The sequence below is a fragment of the Thunnus thynnus genome, chromosome 7 (assembly GCF_963924715.1).
Source record: "Thunnus thynnus chromosome 7, fThuThy2.1, whole genome shotgun sequence".
Lineage (NCBI taxonomy): Eukaryota > Metazoa > Chordata > Actinopteri > Scombriformes > Scombridae > Thunnus > Thunnus thynnus.
In genome coordinates, this window is record NC_089523.1 from 24,230,621 (window position 1) to 24,254,131 (window position 23,511).

At 41.8% G+C, this 23,511-nt stretch overlaps 1 protein-coding gene across 1 annotated transcript in view; it reads right to left on the minus strand.

The window, feature by feature from the left end:
* traf4a (tnf receptor-associated factor 4a) overlaps window positions 1-23,319 on the minus strand; it is a 35,572-nt gene extending 12,253 nt beyond the window's left edge. Inside the window, exon 1 of the mRNA XM_067595100.1 lies at window positions 22,718-23,319. Within this exon, the coding sequence (XP_067451201.1) occupies window positions 22,718-22,860 (143 nt within the window). The 5' untranslated portion in view covers window positions 22,861-23,319. The remainder of the gene's footprint in view (window positions 1-22,717) is intronic.
* Between the last annotated feature and the right edge of the window lie 192 nt (window positions 23,320-23,511).

The following is a 23,511-nucleotide window of genomic DNA, read 5'->3' on the forward strand; positions in this document are numbered from 1 at the left end:
GGGCAGCATGACAAAAAATCTCAATATCACAAAACAAGCAATTTGAAGACGTCACCTCGGGCTCTGACGGGCATTTTTCACTATTTCATGACGTTTCATGGACTAAATAATTAATCGACAACTCGTAAAAATTATAGAAAGATTCATCAATAATGCCGTTAGTTGTTAGTGGAAGCCGTGTTGCAGTTATTGAAGAATAAATATAACTGTCACACAAATCCCACAAGGAAAACTCCTTTGTGTACATCCTTGCAAGTGGGAACTTGCACCTGACAAACACCTGGCCTGTTTAAAAACAAGTTTCACACAAATGTTTTCCTGCCACAGCTCTCTGACCGCAGTTCATGCCCTAGTCAATGAACATCCAGGGTGAGAGACTGATAAACAAGTGTTCCAGAGTCGTGTCGGGATGCCACAGGGGAGTAGCTTAAGACCGAACAGCATGCAGTATAATACAATCACCTCATTAAAATTTCATTGCCTACTTCTGTCCACTCATACCGTGAGAGCAGGCGAGGCTCTGCAGCTGCTCTGTTGCACAGATGAACATGTTTAAATCACCTTTAAATTCACCGAAAAAAAACTCAACTCTGCAGGTGAAATGCACCCACAAGTCCACCCATCATTGCCTTGGACCCTAAATCCCCCTCTCCACTAATTGCCCCCCTCTACCCCCCCTGGCCTCAAATCTTCTTTTCAGGTGCAGATTAAACAGCCATCCATTCATCCAGCTGATACCACAAGGACAGCCGTCACAACATGCTTCGTCACTCTGCGCGCAGCCCCTGACAGGCAGACGGTGAGAGGTACAAATCCCTCAGGTTTAATCTCACCGGCGCAGAAGAGGGGGAGCGTTTTTCAAGCGACAGCGACCAGCCTGCAGGCCACACAGAGAGGACATGTTGCTGACAGCCCGCCTCCTCACAAACCAGGTCTTCTGACCACAGAGTAACCTTGAAACCTGCTCAATATTGACTAACAGAGAGACTCCTAAACAAACCTCCTTGTGTTTGCCAGTGTAGCGGGCAGGGCTGTTGGGACACACTAAACAAACTAAATCAAAAGCATGAGGGCTTTGGAGAGCGCACGTCTGTGGCACATTAACACTCTAAACAGACCTCTGTCACACAAGGTATTTTCTCATGTACTCAGATAGCATCGGGAACCTTGATTTATCTCCGGCCGGACCTCACTACAAGCTTTTATGTTCATCCTTGCGCTAAACCCTTTTTATCTTTTCAAGTTATAACTAGGCTTAACTTTTATATATACAAACAAAACCTTAAATTCCTCTAGTGCCCTCTGAACAGCCTTTCGCTCTCACAGCTGAAACCAGATTCCCTGCTTCTCCTCGCAGGAAGTTGGGAGAAAACAGGAATTTTGTTTTATCTCAGATAGAGTTCCTATAATCCCCCAAATCCATCTGGTTTTGAGTTTGTGTGTATAGGACTGTGTGTAGTCATGACTTCCTTCTTCCAAGCCAACTTTTTTCAGCTATAATAAAAAGACATTGTACAGTTTAGTTTATGTTATAGAGAGCTGTTTTTTTTTTCTACTGTCACACTGAACTGTAGCTTTTCTGGGAGCATCTCATGTGATCATTTGCCTTCATGAATATGAAAAAGACACCACAAGACAAAAAAAAGAGGCAGATCTTTTTCCCACCATATTGTATAAACTCCTAATATGCATAGTATACTAAATGTAGAAGTCTACGAAGTGCAAACTGGCACTTAGTATGGAAGACATTCATGGACTTTGCTGTTTTGTGTTGATGTCAAAATGATACATGACATGTGCAGACGGACATCAATCAAACTGTGACTTTGAACAGCTACTGCCACTTTCATTTTGGAAACTGCACAAAGAGAAAGCTAAATGTTTTCCCAAGGATTTAATGGTTTATTTTTTATGTTTTCCAAGATGTCTCTTGGGCTGTCTCACCACAATCCACAAATTGCTTTAATTTGTTCCAAATGAAAATAGAGGAGTCGCCTGTGAGTGGCTCCTCTATTTCTTTTGTGTCTTGCATTGCGGTATATTTCCACAGATCCACAGTATGAATGAAGTTATAAGTTATTTAGTTGGACTATAGAAGCTGCAGAAGGTGTTTGGCCTGCAGATGCTCTACCTCTCATCCTCATGACTAGCTGGATTAACGCCCTCATGTGAGCAGTCAGCGCTGACTAAAGAGGCCCATAAATGAGGTCGAGTGACGGGGCTGGAGCCGGGTGCTGTTTCCACCTGCGGAACCTGATACACCGCGAGGACAGAGCTCCCTTCGCCCACGGCTGATTTGGCTTTCAGCCGAGCTCTCTGCAGCCCTTTCATTTGTCTGAAAAGGGAGGAGTAGCTCCTACTTTCACAGTGTGATGACACGCCGGCCCACAGGTGGATCGACTGCTCCTTCACAGGGAAATCCACACAGAATGACGCCGTGACAGCTCCTTGTGTGGGATTTTAATACCTGCAGGATAAGCTGTCCAAACCTGTAGTTTGCTAGAGATTATATTGTGCTTAGGCCATCTGACGTTTGTGTTGACATTCTCGTCTGCCATTTCTAATAAGAAAGTAATGCTAATATCAACAAACAAGCCGAGACATCTTATTACACAATGATTCGACTAGAAGATTTTGGCAAATATCATTATCCAAAGTGTGAGGACTTATAAATATCTTCAGTAATCCACACTTGAAATCGGTTGTTATTGGTATCATCTATTGATTAAAAAAATCTAAATATAAAATCTCAGTCTTCATCCACCTAATTTGGCTAACTTTAGCAACATACCCTTTAAAAATAAATAAATTACATACCAAATCTTGCTGGAAGAAAGACTAAAAAGGCGTTTTTTTCCTATTTTATAGGACCAGTATTACGTACCATCCTTCTGTAATTTCATTGAATTTATAGAGGTCGTCCGTGTGCTTAATCGTGTTCCAATCTGCTCTGTCCTTAATTCGTAAAGCACAAATTCTGCCATTAATTACTAACCATATTTCACCAATATTGAATATTAGTCCAGAGTGATTTAGCGTTTCAGTAATTTGCAGCTAGCCATTTTTGGCCAAGGAGCCATTAGAAAGTCTATAAATTTGGCTGTAATACTTCATATGAATGCTCTAAAAAGCACAAAAGACAGGGATAAATCCTTAAATGACATGTTAACACTAGTCCGGTGTGAATAGGACATTTTCCCCTTAAATCTATTTTTGCAGTCATGTTTTTGATTGATTTCAGGAACCTGTTTCTTGAGTTTAGTAGTAACACGTTGTTTGAGAATATGACACCTGTACTGTAAAATCCAATCTGACTTCCTCTGCTGGTCACTAACAGCCACTGGCAGCTGTTTCATATGAAGTAACAATGGCTGACAGTCTGCAGGTCATGGTCATCAACAAGACAGAAATAAATTACTTCTGACTCAGTGTCAGACAACCCTAAAAAGACAGGCGGAAAATTAAACTGCTTCAAATGGTGATTACACACATTCAAATAAATCAAGCACAGCTAAACTTTTAAGTATAGTTTAAAATCTATATTTTATGCTTTCTTATCCAGAAAAATACTATTTTTGTTGTGTTGCTTTGCCAAAGCAGGAAAAAAAATGATGCAAGTGGAGGAAAGGCACTACTACGAGAGAGCGTGTATGTGTGTGTGTGGGTGGATGTCTGGCCTGTTTCCCTGGCTTCATCTCCAGCACCCCATGTAACACACTCACTGGGACCAAATGTGGACCAAGATAGAAAAACCATTAAAAGGATGGTTTTACTATGTGCTAGACTGAACTATCTACAAAACGAGAACAAAAGAAAGTAGATCTTTATGCTAGCGGGATTCTATTTCCACTCTTTTGAAACATTCCTACGCAGAGATGATTTCCGGACCACACAAACACTGTAGATCCTGACTGTGAGGACACCTGAGGCCATCCTTTCCTCATGCCGTCATCACTTATGTAATGATATTCATTTCTCCTTGCAGTTCACCTCACTGTGCTGGCATTTGTGAGGACAAGCCATCTGTGAGTGAGTTCACACGGCTATAAAAGTGTTCAAAGGTTAGCAAAATCTCAATTTGCTTTTCTTAAATGTCAGCTTTGCAGTCACACCGGCTGCAGATAAAGAATAATATTAGTGAGAACTGCATGTTGTTCAAGGGCTCTGATTGAGTTTATTTATATTTTAACACAATAAATTGTATTCAGAGCAGCACTTTTCTATTTTCCGCAATAATAAGGCAAATTAAAAACCTAAGAAAACTGTTAATAGAGTTAATAGAGGACCTTGCATCAACATAATTTGTGCAATAATCCTTGAATTTCCCATTATTGATGAGGTCACCAAAACAGACCAAGGATATAGGCTAGGTAGCTTTTCTTACATGAACGGGAACAGAATTATTGCACTTTTATGTTTTTATTTCTTGAAAGCAGATCTTCGTGTCCTGGGTGGAAATATTTGCTGCGTGATTATAAAAGTGGCTCTGAGACGCTTGAGAGGCGAAATCAGACAGTCACTTTGAATTTGTGAGCAATTAGGCGATGACTCATCGAATTGCCAGAGGTGCAGCTTAGACACACTATGATAGCTAAAGACAAGCTGGCTACAAAAACAGAGCGGGAGGAAGAGGAAGGAAGGAAGGATGGATGAATAGATGGAGGGAGGGTCAGAGGGAGGAGGAGCAGCCATCTGCAGGCTGAGCGCAAGCTTGCAAGATGCCATAATCCATCCTTAAGTGTGTGAGGAGGGGAGACAGCGCTTACAAGTATTTATAATCCCTCGCACTGTCTCTTTCCATCAGAGTGATCGGGCTTTGACATGGAGTCTTTATCGGAGAGGGGAGGGTTATAACAAATGAAATGCTAATCCTGCTCTTTTACTGACAGTTTGTTTCTGTTAACTTCAAGAATTTACAGCCGTCAAGTTTTGACTTCCTCCAAACTTGCACATATGATATTATGAGTTCAGAGGAATAGTTCGAAATGTTGGGACATACAGTTACTTGTTTTTGTTTTTGTTTACCGCGAGTTAAATGAGAGAAGACTGTGAAGCAAATATGAAGCTACCGCCGGAAGCTGGTTAGCTTAGCTTAGCATAAAGACTGAAAATGGGGGAAAACAGCTAGCCCGGCTCATTGCAAGGGTATCAAAATCAGCCAACCAAAACCTCTAAAGCTCACTAATCAACATGTCATATCTCATTTGTTTAATCTGTACAAAAAACAAGGTGTAAACAAACATGTTAATTAGCCAACTTTTTTCCAGTCTTTGTGCTAAGCTAAGCTAACCAGCTGCTGGCTGTATCTTCAAATTTACAGTACAAACGTGAGAGTGGTATGAATCTTCTCATCTAACTCTCCGTAAGAGAGAAAATAAGTGTACTTCCCAAAATGTTAAACTATTCCTTTAACATCCTGTTGCAAGAGCTGGTTAAAATGATATGAATTTCATTCTCAGTTATGCATATCCATACCTACACAGATTGTTTTCTACTGTGCTTGGCAGGCAATCAAATAAATAAAACAGCAAATGTAATAGAATGCTGTAGGATCTTTTGTTTTCCTGGTCGATTTCATCCGCCAGATTATACGCTGTATGCAGGAGGTAAAGGAAAATCAATCCACTTTCATTAACTGCTGCTGATCTGGGCGCAGGTTGGGGGGGGGGGGTTGAGAAGAGAAATCTGTCCCATCAATTGTACCGGGAGCTGAGCTCATGCATGCATGAGTGCAGTCACCCTCACCCACGCAGCCGAGGCAGAGTACGCATAGTGAAAAAAATCAAGACCACCATAACGGAGGCGTACCCGCATGCACGAGGGCCTGCACTGCGTACATGAAAGGAAAGGAGGGCTTGAAAGGAGATGCTTTGCGTTTGATCTGGTTGAAGGGCGGTTTGTGGAGGGGCAGGGTGGGTGGAGGACTGCGCCCGGAGATCAATGAAAGTCCTGAGCTTTAACATGTCGCACATGTGAGAAGGACCTACTGGTCTGTGAAAAAGTGCTAAAAGCTGCTGTCAAGGTTGCTGTAGGTGTGAAATGCCCCACTTTCCATTTTACTACCCACTGTCACTCATTTGCAAAGACTCACGAGCTGCTAAAGAACAAGAGAGTGATCAACTGTTATCTAGCAACTTAGCCCAAATGGAGGCAGTTACATGCTATTTTTTCCTCCAGGCACGTGTGAATTTTAGCTGTTTTAATCACAAATGGCTGATCTAATTTTAGCTCGGCTTCATAGGGCAGATTTCTGCTCAAAAGGGCGCTTTGCAGCGACGGCGGCTGGCTTCGAGGAGCTGCGGCGCTGCCACACTAATCCTGTGGAATTTCTACACTGGACGGAGGGGTTCTGAGATTGCCAAGGCATTGCCTGGCCTATTAAAAGGAGAGCTTCCTGCCAACTGTATGCATATGGCCTTGGAAAAACAGTAGTAGACACAGTCGCCTCATCTTTCCTTCAAACGGCATTAATGAATCAGCAATTGGAGTCACCATCATCAAGAAGCACAGCATGAAATTGCAGCACTAATACAGATTAAGTGTGGAAGCAGCAGCGCGCTTCAGGCTATTGTATGAGCCGTCTATCAAAATAAGAGAAAACTGATGTTATGCATTTTCAATCAGTGTGTGAATTCTGCAATAATAATGTGTGTAGGAAAATAGTAAGTTGTGCAGGTGTTTAGTTTGAGGTAATTTTCACTATCTTCAGCTCTGAATTTACACAAATTCCTTGTCACTGATTTTTCATAACCATATATTTTATCTGAACATGCTGTTTAAAACTTAAAGCAGGCCCCCGTTTCCAGTCTTTGTGCTAAGCTAAGCTAGCCGGCTGCAGACTGTAGCTTCACACTTACATATAAAAGTGGCATCGATCTTCTCACCTAACTCTCTGCAAGAAAGCAAATAAGCTTATATTCCTTTAGGTACCTAATTATAAACTTGTGACTGAACTAATGATTGTCCAGAATATCTAACATGGTTGGTTGATAAGGAGGTTAGGAGGTTCATGTCCTGTAAATCCAGAGATAAGTATTGATTATATCATCATATAGCATCCATAAAGCATTTCACTTTTAACAGACTTTCTCTGATTAGTTAGGATACATAACAGATGGCTCAGTCTTTTACATAAATTCACTTAACATTCGAATGGCAGAAGAGTTTCTGCTCAGAGGTGCTATCTTGAAATATGAAACCTCCATCAGTCAAGACTAGACTGGAGTTTTTAGTGAAGTGTTTCTGCTCTCCTCCCTCACAGTAATAATGAAAAAAACAAAATCCCGCAAGGCGCTTGTGTTAAAAAGCCATTAAAATTAAAAAAAGGATTTTCCATCCAGAGGTTTCATGCTCCTTTAACCAATTAAAACGCCATGTATGAGGCCATCACATAGTAGGATAATTCACTATCCATCGCCTGAATTGAGCGCTGTGGATTTCAGCGTGAACCGCGTGTCGACTTCAACAGACGGTCTCAGGTCCTGTGGAAGAATGAAGAGGAATATGCCAATATGGCTTGTTAGCTGGCTTTAACAGCACATTATTCCTGCATAATGACCTTTTGCTCTCCATGGGGTTCGTTTTACGAGTTCCAAAACAGCCAAGATCTGTTTCACCCAGAAGCCAAGAGGGACAGTTTCTCTTTCAAGTGAATTTGCTCCATGCTTGGCCACCAGAGGCAAGACATCAATCAGAGGCCACTTAGAGGTAAAGTTTCATGATGTCGCTCACTAGGAGGGCGTGCAGCACCTATAGACACATGAGCACCAGAAGCGGGAAGGACGCGCCACTGCTTTGGATGCTGGTATTATAAATCACATTTTATAGCAATTCAGAGGCAGAGTACTCCAATTCCAAGGAGACAAAGAAGACTGTTGTTTTTAATGCACGCAAATCCAAGCTCCCTGGGGACAGAGTCTCAGAGAAACACAGCTCTCATCACCCTTCAATTAAAACTATTCTTTTATTGCAGTGTGACTGTCACTCCTTTGAAAATATATAGAGCAAAAGTGAGCTGTAAACAAGCTGGGGGGGGGGGGGACAACAAAGGATCTGCAGCATCTTGCGGCCACACTGAAACTTAACAATAACATCTGATGTCAGGTCTTGGAAGCAACTTACTGAGCAGATTATTTCACCATTTCTACATCTCTCTCCTTCTTCTCTGACCAGCAGCAGCAGCAGGTGGGCAGTGCAGATAATCCCTCCGACCAGTAACATCTTATTGGCAAAAGATCATTTAATTAACGTGCACCTGTTCACTCTAAACACCGGAAAAGGAAATGAAACACCAAAATCTGCAAACATGACATGCAGTGCAATCAGTGCCTACATTTTACATGTAAGAAAAAAACATTTTATATATGCATTCTTGCTTGTTAGATGCTGAAGGCTTAGACTAAATAATCCAGTTTCTAAAGTAGGCGAACTGTTACACTCTTTCATTCCCATATATAGGCTGTGTTTGTGTCAGCTCTGTATGTAACTCTGGAGAAAAGGATCATCCGCCATTGTTCCTTTTTAGCAGGTCGCTGCTGTTGTGATGCCGACGCTTTGAACGGGCGCTTTATCAAAGTGCTGGAAACACCATAAAAAATAACTCTGCTCTCATTAACCAGCTGTCTTTTCTTTCCTGTCCTTCATAGATAAGTATTCCACTCCATACACACACCTCTCCAGCTGACCCACTATGTGTGCGTGAGATAGCAGGTGTGGGTAAACCATTATCAGCTTTGCTGTGTGAGGAAGTTATTTTAGTCCGATCCCACAAGAACACCTTTGGAAATATGTGCAATGCCCTCAGTGACACATCCATTAATTAGCAAGTGTTGGAGGAGAGCAGATCCAAACCTAAACGACCATTAAGAGTAAAAGTGGAAAATAGTTTCATGTGTCAACACAATGACTCAGCCTCGCTGATTGTTATAAACGCTGTGAAACTGATAAGCACAATAGGTCCTCACTTGAACTTTGCCAAAGTGTCTGAGGTCGCTGAAGATGGAGCTGAATGGAGATAGGATAATGATTTGGATTTTCCCATGTCAAAGTCCGTGACCTGCCTCACCATGATTCACTGTTATCACAGCCTGGAGCAGGGAGGCGCAGCCACGAGTCTGATGTGTCATGAGTCGCTTGTGTTCCTCTCAGGCAGAAAAACTGCTAAACTTTGCTCTCATCCTTGTTTTAACTTTACTTCCTATCTGCTGCTTACCTTCAAAAAGTATTCAAATTGACGCTTCACTTTGCTCTAAGATATCCAAAACGAAAGCAGCGTTATATAACATGAATCTGCTTCCGGCTCATTTGCATTTCCATTGAACTGCGAGCGGAAAAGCTCCTTTTCCTGATTTGTCTGTAAGCTGATTCAGGTCTGTGAGGTGTGCACATCACTGGCGGTGACAATTTTAGGTCCTGTGCTTTTGTGTCCATGGTAACTGGGAGGGAAGGTGAGGGCTTTTTAGGTGTGTGTGTGTGTGTGTGTGTCTGTGTGTGTGAGGGAGACAGAGGGAGCAGTTGGCAGACAGAGAGCACACACACAGACATGCGCTAATTCAAAAGAAAAATAAACAATCAATGCTCTCTGCATCAATTATCAGCAGCTATAATCAGATCTCAGATATGCTGTGGCTCCTGTTTCTCTTATAGTCTGAATCTGTGAACAATACATGTAGATAAAGTCAAAAACAATAAAGAAAACCACCCCCGGACCCCTACATGTCATCTTATGACTGGTTCTGAGCCAGCTCTGAGCTGCGCCTCCTGCAGTTGTCCACTTCTCTGCTTTGTGGATGCAATTTCTTTGTTCAGCGAGGCGAGATGCTGACGTCAAATTGCCTCCTTTGTTTCAAAACGCCTCAGCTGCATTGTTCGTCTAGCATGAATTCTTCAACCTGCCCCTGTTGCTGGGAGCAACAATGAGATAAATGACAAGATTTTTCAATCAGCGCATAAAAGAGCAGAGGCGGCAGCAAAAAAGAGAGAAAGAAAGGATATAGCAATAAACAGAGATGTCACCCATCTGCATTGCTGTTGCTGCAGAGTGAGTGAGTTGTTTATTTCTTTATAATTATGTTCTGCAACAAGTCAGCTAAATAAACAGAAGAGTTCCTGAGGGGCCGTGATTGGCCTGGTGTTTATGTCCTTAGTTGTTTGTTCAATAATCTGCAACAATTTTGATATTTGATTAACTGTTTTTGAATAAAAATGCATACATTCACTGGTTCCAGCTTTTCAATAGGGAAATATTTGTTGGTTTCCTTTTTTTGTTGTTATCTGACATTTTAACCAAATGATTTATCAACATATCAACAAAGTAATCTAAAAATTTAATCGATATGAAAATAATCTGTGGTTGCAGTCATAGTTACATGACATTTAAATGAGTTGTCCTACTTGTTAATCTACCACCACAATCACCCAATCACTCTTCCATGGAGCTGAGAAAGTCTAGAAAACAAGCGCCCCTTCATCCTCAATGAGTCGACTGAATGATGCATCTGGACATGCACCTGACAGAGCGACTTCCTTTCATGGGATCAATAGTTTGCCTGTTCAGACGGAGGAAGAAGGGGGTTCAGAGCATTACACTGTGTTGACATATCTGAAAATGAGCTGCGAGCGAGATCCTGAAACACAACACAAGGGAGTCAGTGTAGTTGACAGAGTCATTGAGCTGTTTGGTTAAAGGACCACCACAGTAAACAGACCAGCTGATGAGAGGAAGATGGAAGAGTCTTGGCAGGAAGGAAGCCCTCATCGCTGAAAAAAAGGGCGGAAAGGCCGAGGGCAACCGGGCAATGACCTTAACATTGATGGGGCCCCTGTGGATAAATGACCATAATTCAGAGTGTGTACGCTGGAACTGAAGGGCTTAACTGCTCTACCGACACCTGTTCTGCTCTACAGAGGAGCCTTTCACTGAAGACAGGTGCCTCGGCAGCGAGCCGCCCACTTCCCCACGCTCTCTGCCGCGCTCCCAGCTGCTCTCCTTTCAGACCTCAGACACAGAAGCCCTGTTCACACCTGGCATTAACATGCATCTTGGGTGATCTGATCACAAGCGGACAGCTCCAAGTACGTCAGTTCAGACCTGGCATCAGAACGCATCTCCACATTCGTCTCGGGTGACGACTTGTGATCGGATCTCACTTCCCCGCTCTATGTGCAAATAAACACATGCATCATTTCCGTTTGCAAAGACAAAATGCGTTGTTGTTTTTTAACCGGCGGGAGGCAGCAATGCACTTCCCGTGCCTAGCCTGCCAGAAATTAAAGGACCAGTGTGTAGGATTTAGTGGCATCTAGTGGAGCAGACTTGGCAGAAACGGAATTCATGAGTATGTTTTAATTAGCATATAATCACATGAAAATAAGAATCGTTGTGTTACCTTAGAATGAGCCCTTTATATCTACATAGGGAGCGGGTTCCCTTCTACAGAGCCCACCATGTTGCACCGCCATGTTTCTACAGTAGCCCAGAACGGACAAATCAAACACTGGCTCTAGAGAGTCAGTTCAGTTGGTTGCAATCTGCAACGTCTATGCTAGATGCCACAAAATCCTGTTGTTATTTTGCACTTTAATATGATGCCATTGGTGCATGAATGAGTATGTACTTCCGCTTATGCAGATAACATCAGTTGAGTAGGCGGTGTTTCAGTGTGGCCCAAGACACATTCGCGTACACATTACTAAAAGAATGTGACCATATGCAGCCCCAGACAACCTCCAAATGTGGTCTGAGCGATTGGATCTCGATGTGTCCTCAATGAGTCTTGAGTGTATTCACACCTGTACTTAAGAGTGTTCACTTGAGATCAGATCACCCAAGATGCATTTTAATGACAGGTGTGAACAGGGCCAGATTCCTCACATGCTTGCCTGTCAGCTCAGCAGCCACTGCAGCAGTCACTAAGGACAATAATACAAACAGCGTATCACAGGAGCCTCACACATTAAGGTGACATGGGCGATAAGGTGGAAATGCTAAAGGATCAGAGTGTTTATTGATAAATTGGTATATGCTGCATATTTGTGCTCTTAGATGAAGTTCCCCAGTGGAAACATTATGTGTAAAGTTCACTTTCTGTATGAATAATAACATGACATTACTGTCAGTGGACTCAAATTCCAGTGAAATGACCTAAAGAACTTGCTGCATCATCATTTCACAACATTTTCTATTTTCATTTACTAGTTTGGAAATTGCAAGTGGATGTCATGATTGTGGGAAGTCAAACTAATAATTATTTTTCTTATTTTTTAAAATTTCATTAATCTGCCGATTATGTTCTTGATTAACCAGTTAATCATTTGATCTATATAATGTCAGAAAATTGCGAAAAATGCCTTTACAATTTTATGAAGCCCAATGTGACATCTTCAAACGTCTCGTTTTGTCTGACCAACAGTCCAAAACCCCAAAATACTCAAATTTACTCACCTAAGACAAAGAAAAGCTGTAAATCCTCATAAATGAGAAGCTGAAACTAGTAAATATTTAGTACTTTTACTTGAAAAAACAGCTTAGATGTTTAATAAATTATCAAAATACAGTAGTTTCCAATTAATTTTCTGTTGATCAAGTATTTTGTGAGGCTTGACGCTGTTTTCTTCTAGCATGATTTTATTTAACACCCTGTTTTGGAGATTCAGTTAGGTACAAAAGTTTGACACCAAGCAGAAAAATAAATACATCCGGCTGGAATAATGTCTGTGGGAGTCTGAGCATGTGTGTGTTGCTGTATGCATATGCACAGTAGGTCTGCCGGCTTTCTAGCCGGTTCAGTGACCTGTGCACAAGACAAACAGATTGGAGAGGGAGGGGTGAAGGGGGAGTCAATTAATACAATAGGAAGTAGAGCAAAGACGCAGCCAGACGGAGTGTGGAAACGCACAAACTGCTTCAAATATCTGCTGTTTAACCCTAAAATGGTCATTAGTAAACTATAAGCGTTCATTACAAACTTCTGGAGGGTTTCACGAGCTTTATGGTGCAACAGGCAACAGGCAGAGAGCATGTACGTTATGATAAACACACCCTTATCTTTCACATAGCATGCATACCCAGGCACGTGTAAGCACTAGCCATGCTTTTCCAATCTGGGCCAACTGGCTGTGATCCAGCAGCAGGGCTGGGTCTGGCGGCTTGGTCCCAGCATGCTCAGTGTGTGAGGGGCAAGGTGCTCCGCTGCATAGCTGGAATGTTTTCCAACTTTGTTTGGCCCAAAAGGCAGGGAGATTCATTTTAGAGAACCTCTTATAGGGGAGGGCAAGTTGAGGCATGTCTATAACTGGCTCTTATAGGTGCTGCTACACACTGCTGCTGCTCAACTCTAATCATTTAAGCTTTCATTTAGTGGTCATTTGATTTAAAATACATAACCAGCAGAAGCAGTTTACCCCCACAACCCATGCAAAACATAAACTTGACGGAGAAGAACCTCACAATCACCTGCACATAAACTGTACATACTTTGTAGAAAACTTTCTGGTTTATTACAACTTGGATCTTGTTTCCACAAGTCTTGCCATCACGTCTTTGGCTTTTGATAACATTGTGCTCTCCAAGATTTCACAGAGCTGAGATCTGGGAATGCTGTGAAATCACTAAAAAGACGTTTGATGGGCCAAGAAACACAAATGGTCCAATGATCGCACACGTGTTAAATAAATCTTCCGCATAACTTGTTTTGAAGAGAAAAAGAAGGCAAATTGTTAAATTATTACCCAAACCGTCCGTTGTAAACACATAGAATTCCCTTTTCAGCCCTGACATACCTTACTGTACTTGATGTAGCATTACTATGAAGATGTGTGCTTACTTCAGGGCCGCAACTAATGATAATTTTTATTATCATCAATTAATATGCCGACCACTTTTATGATTAATTGATTAATCATTTGGTCATAAAACATCAGAAAATGGTGAAAAACACCCACCCTGGATCCAAACATCCTGGAGTTCAAGGTGACATCCTCAACAATCCAAAACCAAAACATCAAATTGACGGTGATGTAAGACCAAGAAAAGTGACAAATTCTCACATTTGAGAGCAAAAGTTTGGCATTTTGCTTGAAAAAAGACTTTAACTGTTATTCTATTATCAACTAAACGACTAATCGTTGCAGCTCTAGCTTACTTTGGTTTTACCTCCAAACAAAGTGGTTCAGATAATCTGGCTAATCTGCTTGTTTACAAACTGCCTGATCAACTGACCACTTTTGTTTCTTGCTCTCTTTTTTTTTAATGATGCAGATGGAAAAAAAATGGAACAATGGTCTCAACTGTTAATGTACAATGGTATCGTAACTGACAGAAATAATGGCAAAAGCTATCAAAACAAGAGCCAGGCTGTAATAAACTGCAAATTTCATTTAAATCCAGGGTAGATTGAACTTTACTGACATAAGTTTGAAGATAAAATCAAGTCTGAAGACTCAAAGCTTAATCTAGTAAGCAAATATAGATGTACTTATCTCAATTCCACAATTAGTGTCCTCATTTTGACAGAACAAAAACAACAAAAAACAAAGATACAATATGTTATTCACAAACTAATCTTCTCGACAGTAGCCAAACCACCTGCGATGATGACTCTTCGTGTAACTTGTCTAACTGCAAGTAATTTGACATTGTTCACTGCAAATGATTCAGGTGTATGGAATTTGAGTCACAGCTTAAAGACTTTCTCTAAACCACAAATTACCCGAACCATCTAAACTTTCACGTCGTTCTGAACCACATAATTAGGGTCAGGAGTGAAAAGACAATATATGTGGTCACTGACTGATTTGGACCAGAAGTCATGGTACATGTGGAAGTCAACGAGAGGCTTAGGAGTTCTTTGTATGCACTTAGAAATGAACAAGTCGGATCATTTAGGATGTATTGTTGTCTAAAGCTGTAGCTGTCTCAACTCTCAAGGCTGTTGAGCTTGTGAATCAAATAAAACCCGTAACGTTCAGGAGTCTTTCAAAAAGCAATGAATTATGCCTGAACTGAATGTCACTAATGAGATCCCTCACAGCAGACAGATGATGTGACTGAAAAGTGAGGTATTGGGAGCTGCCCCGTCACAACGAGAGGCTAAACATTTCAACGAGAAACTCCACCTAAGAATTTTAAGGGCCCTCCATCTTCTGGGAAGAAGTGCGAGTTTCATCCCAGACACAAATGCCCGCTCTCGATTCTTTACATACACGCAAACAGCTGTCACAATACAAGTCTCGTAGTAATAATATCTTCACATGTCTGTGTGTTGGGGGACCTCTGCAGCTGTGTGAAATGGTCAGGGCACTTTCTCTCAGCGATGTCATCATCACAGCTGCATCATTAAAGCCTCTCAGCTTCCTCCCAAGAGACTCGCCACAATTACCTTATCCTGAAACAGGCCGGGTAACATCTATCTCTCAGTCTCAGGGGTGGATGGAGCTCTGTGGAAACGCTTAGAGGACGAACGTTTCAGAGCAAATTCACAAATGGCAAGAAAAGGAGTTTAAGTTAAGCAAGTTTCCGCTACAAATTTCTTTATGTCCGTCACAGCCACAACCAGTTCTTCGATTGAAAAAAAAAAAAGCATTACTTTTTTCCTTCATTTACAGTTTGTTTTCTTTAATGCAAACCATAGTGGGAAAGTGGACTTTTTGTTTATAGGAGAACCGGGGCTTGTAAACAAAAGTCACATGGCCTCACATGTAATTTGTCGCGGCGTCGGTCAGAGAAACATTTGATTCCAGTCCCAGTGGCTTTAATCGACTTGACTCTGTAATAGTTTGGCTTCTATGGTGGTCATGCCAAGTGAGAATATACACATTTTAGACACAGGTTGTGGGTCGAAACTGCATTTTGAGTTCATTTATTCACGCTAGCATTTCTAAACATGGGTAATTACTGGCTATCAGATGTCAACATCCATTTCCTTATACCCCTAAATCACTGTGATTTGGGGTAGTTTCCTGTTGTTGGTTTAGATTACATTCTCAGACTTTGCATTTTCAGCTTGTTCCACTTACTTTCACTTCAAGTTCGAATGTCATTGTTCATAATAGACATGAAATTCTCAGTTTACAGAAAATTTAGCAACTTTTTAGATAATCAATTAATCATTTCAGTACTTTTTTAAGCAAAAATGTCAAACATTCACTGGTTCTAGCTTTTCAAATGTGAAGATTGCTGCTTTCCTTTTTTTTATGTCTTTGCTAACTGAATATCTTTGGATCTTAGACAGCTGTCAGTGAATCCTCTGTGAAATGACTATAATAAGTATTATTCACCATTTTCTTATCTTATGGACAAAAACACTAACCAAGGGAATGATCAGCAGATAAATCAATAATGAAAATGAGGTGCAGTTAGTTGTTAATGCCTGGGCTGAACCAAACTAAATTAGTCAAAGTCCATATTTTGAATAAAGCACTCCAGAGAGGCTTGGTGTGAAAATGACATGCAGGAATTCTATTTCTAACTCAGTGTTTGAAGCAGCTGGAAGTAAACATTAATGTTAAACTTTAAAGATCAGTGACTTCTTATATAATCATTAGTTTCAAAGTCCATGAGTGTGATGATGTGTAAAGTTCGGGAACATTCAGTAACCAACTGTATGAAATAAAGAGAAAGGAGTGGGCGGCACAACTTGACTTTACAGGTACGGCACATCATGGAAATTTACATTTAGACAAACTAAGAATAAACAGAGTTTATAGTACTCACTGTTCTCTTCCCAGACAAATGCTGCTGTATCTTGCAGCATTTTGTTTTCTTTGCATGTGTCGCTCTTCTTTGTGTAAGAGGCTCTTTCTATGCATTGATGTGTTAAAATTTACTGGGCTGTTTCCAGTTCTGTCACCCCAAGTCAGCTGACAGCAGCCTCAGTGCACAGCTCTAAGAGGCCTTCACAGACCCCAAAGTGCAGAGCGGAGGCCTGAGGGCTTTCACTCAGCTGAACAGAACATCTCTGTGTGCAGCTCACTGACCACCGTTGTCGTAAGAGAAGGATGGGACAGCAGAGTCGCCCCCAAACTCTCCGGATCTGCACCCCGGATGCCTGCGCAGCCTCGGGACACCTGCGGGGGACTGTGAATGTCTCTGTGATGGGACTGAGGGATGAGGATGGTAATGAACACACAGTCATTCATCAGCCATCCATGGCATTGGTCCCATTCAGATACAGATACCCACTGAGACACAAAGCCCCAGCTGCCTCAAGTGCCAGACTTACACACAACAGTGGGCACCAATGCAGCACAGCTCCATTTAGCTCTTTAAGAAACGCCCTCTCACGTCAGTCAAAGTGCCTCTCTATACAACCTAACACACCGTTGCATGCACAACAGACAAAAGTGAATTCATGATGTGCCGAAAAGCGAGAAATCTTGCTAACTTAGATCACCACAGAGCTGAACAGATTGAAGATCACATCTGTCATTGAAATGTTCTATCCAACTCGAGTCATTATAAAGTTCAAATTTAAAAACACTTTAGAGGTCAGTTATAAACCATTAGTAAGATCAACTTTTTAGAAAAATTCCTCTGGCTGGTGTTAATCCTCCAGGAGTTCACGTGTTCTTTCAGTTCTTTAAAGTGATATTTTGATATTTTTGGGAAATATGATTATTCTCTTTTTTGCTGAGATGAGAAGATTGATACCAAAAATCACTCTTCAGTTTTTGTAAACAAATGAGAGGTTAATTAGTGAGTTTTAGAGGAGCCAGTGTGAGGATTTTGTTCCCTTCAGAAAGAGCCAGGCTAGCTGTTTCCCCCTGTTTCCAGTCTTTATGCTAAGCTAGGCTAACCAGCTGTTGGTGGTGGCTCCCTATATAACTGCAGACTTGATGGCTTATTAGAAAGAGACCCACACAAGTGTTCATTAACGGATTATTGACATTTACAAAGAAATAATTTCCAAATAGACAAGATGTACACTAGTCAGAGGGATTTGTTTTCACAACCTGGCAACCAAAAAATTTCTTTTATCAATGGTTTATAAGTGATTTGTAGAGTCAACTGATGAACTCATGAAAAGGTGACTTATCCGGAAGTGGTACCAGTTTCTCCAACACTAAACTCTGCCCACGTACTCAATAAGACAGGCAGATGCTTGTGGAAGAAGAGTAAAAGAGGTAAGAGGTGGGATGCTGTAATACTGATTATGCGGGTGATTGTGCATCAGGGCATTAGGACTATAAATGCGTGGGAGAGCAAAGCAGAAAAAGTGAGTATCACCTACATCAATGAGAGAAAAAAAAAACTGCACTACACACAGACAATGTGTCAAAGATAAAATGAATCACGGCCAATTCGGAAAAAACCCTCCCCTTGCTTTTGGACAGTGAATAATTGAGCCATGAAAAATTCTCATATTAGCCCACTCTGGAGTTCCTCGTGACTCTGGGCAAGTCAGCAGTTGCACTATGATGACGTGGGGGCCTGTAGGAAGAAGCTCCAGAGCCGAACAAACCAATTACACCCCTGTCAAGGCTGTGGCACAGCGCTGCATCATCCCCAAAGAGACACCACCACTGTCACATTGCATGGCATTACTCTGGCTCAGTAGACCCACGACTGATGAGCCATGAGACCTGGCATGTGTGGCACGGCCATAAACCCTACTTAGCCCTCACGCAGTGAAGTAAATTGTGTTACATACCATTAAGTGTTTATTCTCTTCTATTAAAGACGCAGTGTTCTTATTGTTGCTAAAACAAAGGCCTGCCCTAATCAGCATGCACTGAATTGTTGAAGCATGTGACTCATATTTGATTGCAGTGAGTGTTAAAGCTTCAGGGCTGGGCTGCTTTTACCCCATGACTCTCCCTCGGAGCCGGGGGGGGGCGGGGAGCCTCCAGGACTGCTGTTGTGTTGTATTTACTCACTCCTCCCAGGGCGGAAACACAGCCCATTAGCATCACATGCTAACATGCCTGTGGACACAGAGGCACACACACCAGCTCTTTTCAGCGCCAAGACATGGTAATGCAAGAACAATTCATGCGCTTCCTCGAGCGCCTCTCAGGGAAGTTCCACTTTATTTTGATATCCTTTGAAGTGAAAATACAGGATTAACCTTTTTAAAAATAACTCAGTGTGACTGAAAAATGAATATTTTAATTCAGTGACAACTATTTCTTGAGAATGGATGATTAGCATTGAAGCAATGTCATGCAGGAGCATTCTTGGGTGGCTTGTTGCAACAGAGCAGTGGGCTGTGGAGACCGTGACAGAGCTGTCAGTGTGAAAGTTGGCAGACTCAGCTGGCAAGCCTGGACTGGATGTCACACTGCCTTCAATAATTACAGCAAAGGATCAACCTAGTTGCACAATGGGCCAAGCATTAGCTAACTACTGTCTGTCAGCCCCAATAAACTTGAACTCTCCTCACAAAAAGATCTATACGCTAGCCGAGAGAGCCGGACTGACCTCAACTGGCACACAATGTTAATTAAAGAGGTGACAATGCACCGAGTCACCTCGGCTCGGTCTTTGTTTCTGTGCACAGAGTGACTGAGGGCTGCTGAAACATCATCTGCTGCTGATATAAACATTCACTTAAGCTTTCTCCTACCTGGGAAGTTGACCAGAATGAGTACTCACTGGGAGACCATGTGATCTTTTAAACTGAGATTAGAGTTGCAACCGACGATAATTTTCATTACTCATTAATCTGCAAGTCGACGTATTCAAATATCTTGTTTTGCCCGACCAACAGTCCAAACCCCCCGAATATTCAGTTTACTATCACACAAGACAAAGAAAGGCAGCAAATGCTCACATTGGAGAGGCTGAAACAATTGAATGTTTGGCACTTCCGCCCTTGCAGGTTCATTTCTTTGATAGACTTATCGATTAATTGTTCCAGCTCTAATTGGGAAGCAACAATATTCTGATTATTTGAACAATTTGTACGATCGAAACAGGAAAAATTTGTAAAAATATGCTACATATCTGACTTAGGATCAAGTGAGGTACTACTTTTTAATAGGCACCCTTATAAATGGTTAATAAATCATTTCCTAATGCTTCATAGATCAGTTAAAAGTTGTTAATAAGAACAAATATTGGGTTGCCAGGTTGTGAAGAGTCCAATTGGCTGGTGTTAATCCCTTCTGTTTGGTAATAATACATGTTGATTGCTTGCAGGTTTCTCACCTTTTAATAAGCCATCAAATCTGCAGTTATAAATGTTAATAAGTAATTGTTATACGGTTTTAATCAAGTATGCAGTTGTAAGTGTTAATAAATCCGATTATTTGCAGAAACACGCAGTCAAAGGGAGTTTTCACAACCCTAAAGTTGTTCTTATTAATGGATCTATAAAGCATTAATACATGTTTATTTAGCCATTAATAAAGTTATTAGTCACAACTTATAATTTCTCTGTGAGGGGTCATTATTAGAAAATGGTACTAATAGGAGGAATGAACTTGATGATTAATCTCACAGATATCCTTCCAGCTACTACGTACAATATTTAGGTCACGCAGGGCAGACAGGGAGGAAATCATGTTCACACCTGCACTGATATGCCGACCATACAAAACCTCAATGAAAAACTTTTATAAGTTGGGAAACTTTTATTAAATTGAGTCAGTGTGTGGGAGTTTTTAAAAAAAAGAGCGTAAACTGGAGGAGGAACACGGAGGCGGACAGGACGAGGCAGACAAAGCGTCGGGCCAAACTCATTGATCAGCAGTGAGCACTATTCCTCCCTCGTCCTCTTTGTTCATCTGAATTTCTGCTTTTTAAAACAGATGAAGTTTGCTGCTGTTTAGTAATCCAGAGGAGGCTTCCTGATGACTCAGGGTGCACACTAGGAACTCATGACAAAGTGGTTAATGTATTCACAGCAATAATCCTCATCTCCTGTCAACCAGCACGCAATTTATATGACATAAGAAGGTTGCAAAAATATATTCCTCTTTCCTGATAGCAAGTGTAGTTTTCAAAGAATTTATGTATTTGCTTATGATATTCCCTCAGGCTGTCTTCAAGTTACATCTAGTGAAACTGAAGACATTTTAAAGATCTTTTTCAGTGCTTGTTACTGAAATAAAACCGCAAACAATGGCAGACCAGTTTGACTGAGATGATTTCTCACTAGAAATACAGCACAGCAAGAAACCAAAACATTTTTATGGCCTGTAAAACTGAATTTAACAATTAAAATGCTATATTTACCTCTATTTGAGAGCTGTAAGGCTTTGAGGTCAAGTAATATGATTTAACACATTTTTTTAGAAACTGCAGGCAGCTTTAACTTCTTCACAATAGGTTTCAAACAAAAATTAGCAAACAGCAAGGTCGTGTTTTGTTTGAATATCAAACAAGCTTTCCATGCATTTCATTGAGGCTCAGACTGCATTGACACTACATGTCAACATTGGTGATGTCTACAGCACAGGGGTTGCTCTTCTAAATCATCTAGATAATGAGTAGATGGTCATTAAAAGCAACGGTATGGTTGCTGTGTGAGAAGAAACACTTTTCATTAACAGCATGAAGACATAAATCAACACAGTTGTCTTCTCATTCCAGTAGAAGTTTATTTTATGTCAGGATGATGTTAACAGTTTATCACCCTGGCTAAGAGGTTTATGATGAAGTGATGACCTTCTCTGAGCAAGTTAGATTGTCATTGTTGGTGTTAAAACTGTGAATCTGTGTGCAGCACATGATTTGAGGTTTCTGTGTGTGCTGTATGGAACTTAATGATAGTGCCGTAAAACTGAGGATAAAACAAAGACTTTCTTTTTGCAAGTCTTAACAGAGACTTCAATGTTGAGCAGATTAGGAGGTGAGGAGGGGGGTGTCTGTAAGACGCTGACCTCGGAGTGAAAGGTCCCTCAGTGCCCCTCCGGTGCCCTGACTGACACCGATGAAGGAATCTGTCTAATCCTGGACTCAAGGCAGACTCCACTGCACTGCCTCAGTCTGACCCCCCTCAACCACCCAACACACACACACACACACACACACACACACACACACACATACGCCGTCTAACCCATCACCCCCAACCCTGCAAACCCATGCAGACCACCTCAGGGCAAAAACACAGACAGGATGGGAAGTCATGGGCCCTCTGCAGGACACTTGCACAAAATGAAAGATATTAACGCAAAATCACTTTACTCTAAGGATTGAAATAGTCAAAACCAGAAAATATCTGCATTTTTAACTCATGGATGATGTGTCCAAAACGACAATAATCACCTCCTTTCAGCTTTGTCTGCTGGGTCAGTTACCAGACAGAACAATGACAACATCCTCTACCTGTCCTAACACAAATACACGCATGGCTGATCCTAAAAAAAGGTTTCTCATTCATGTTTTCATGTTGACACAGTGACTCATGGATGCACGGCACCCTTGAATTCTGTATGTAGAGGAGATCTTTGGGAGAAAACACACCTGGATCTAAAATTAGAGAGAGGGGGGGGGGGGGGGGGGGGGGGGTTCAATCCAGGCGCTGTTTACCATGCAGGCCTCATCATCTGTTACTGTGCAGCAGATGCATAAAAGACTGGAAATTGATGTAAAAACCCTGCTGAGGAGAGGTGAGGAAGACACACCTACACATCCTTTATTTACTGTTGCTCGACCGAAACTAGACAAGGCTGGCTGTAGTCTCTAGTATCGCCTGCAGAGAGCTGGATCTCTGATAGTGTACACACAAACACACACACACACAAACACATACATACACGCACACACACATACCTTAGAAATTCTTGCAGACAGGTGTCACAGAACCGGTGTCCACAGGTAGACACTTGGACCGGCTCCCGCATCGCCTTGCTGCAGAGCGGACACTGGAAGCGTCTCTTTGGCTTTTCCAGAAACTTGTAATCAAACCCGGGCATCGCTGCAGGTTCTGTCGGTATTTCTCGGCCTTCAGCTGCAGGTTACAGGTATAAATGTCCTCTTGATCCTCCGCTAACCTCCCCCCGCCTGGAAAACGGGGCTATTTAGCTGCACTGCCGTTTAAGCCGATGAGAGGTTCATATCACGTCCCTTCCGCCACCGACAGATCGGGCTTTCGGGAGGCGAGTCCTCTCCCAGCTTGTCCTCCTGCAGCCGGGCAACAAAAGAGCAAGGCTCGACAGTGCAAGGAAACAGATCACAGATTCCGTCCTGGTTCGTCCTCTGTGTACAACAGGTTTACAGCTCAGGGTTTTAGTTTGTGTGCTGTGCGTCTCTCTGACCTCTCTGTGGATGCAGTACTGACAGACTGAGCACAATGCATCACCCCTCCGTCTGTTTAGGTGCACTGAGTCCCGCCTCCTCCTCCATGCAGGAGGAGTCAAGAAGCTGAGACACTGTTCACACCATTTTATCCCTCTGATCTCCTTCTTTATGGATCTTTAATTGGGCTTTTGTTTGACTGTAATAGCCTGTAATGAGATAAATAGTTTTTTTAATTGCCTATATCTTTTTCTTTTTTTTTTTTTTTAGGTAAAAGCCTGAACCCTAATAAGTACACATAAACTGGAAATGACAATTATTAAACATAT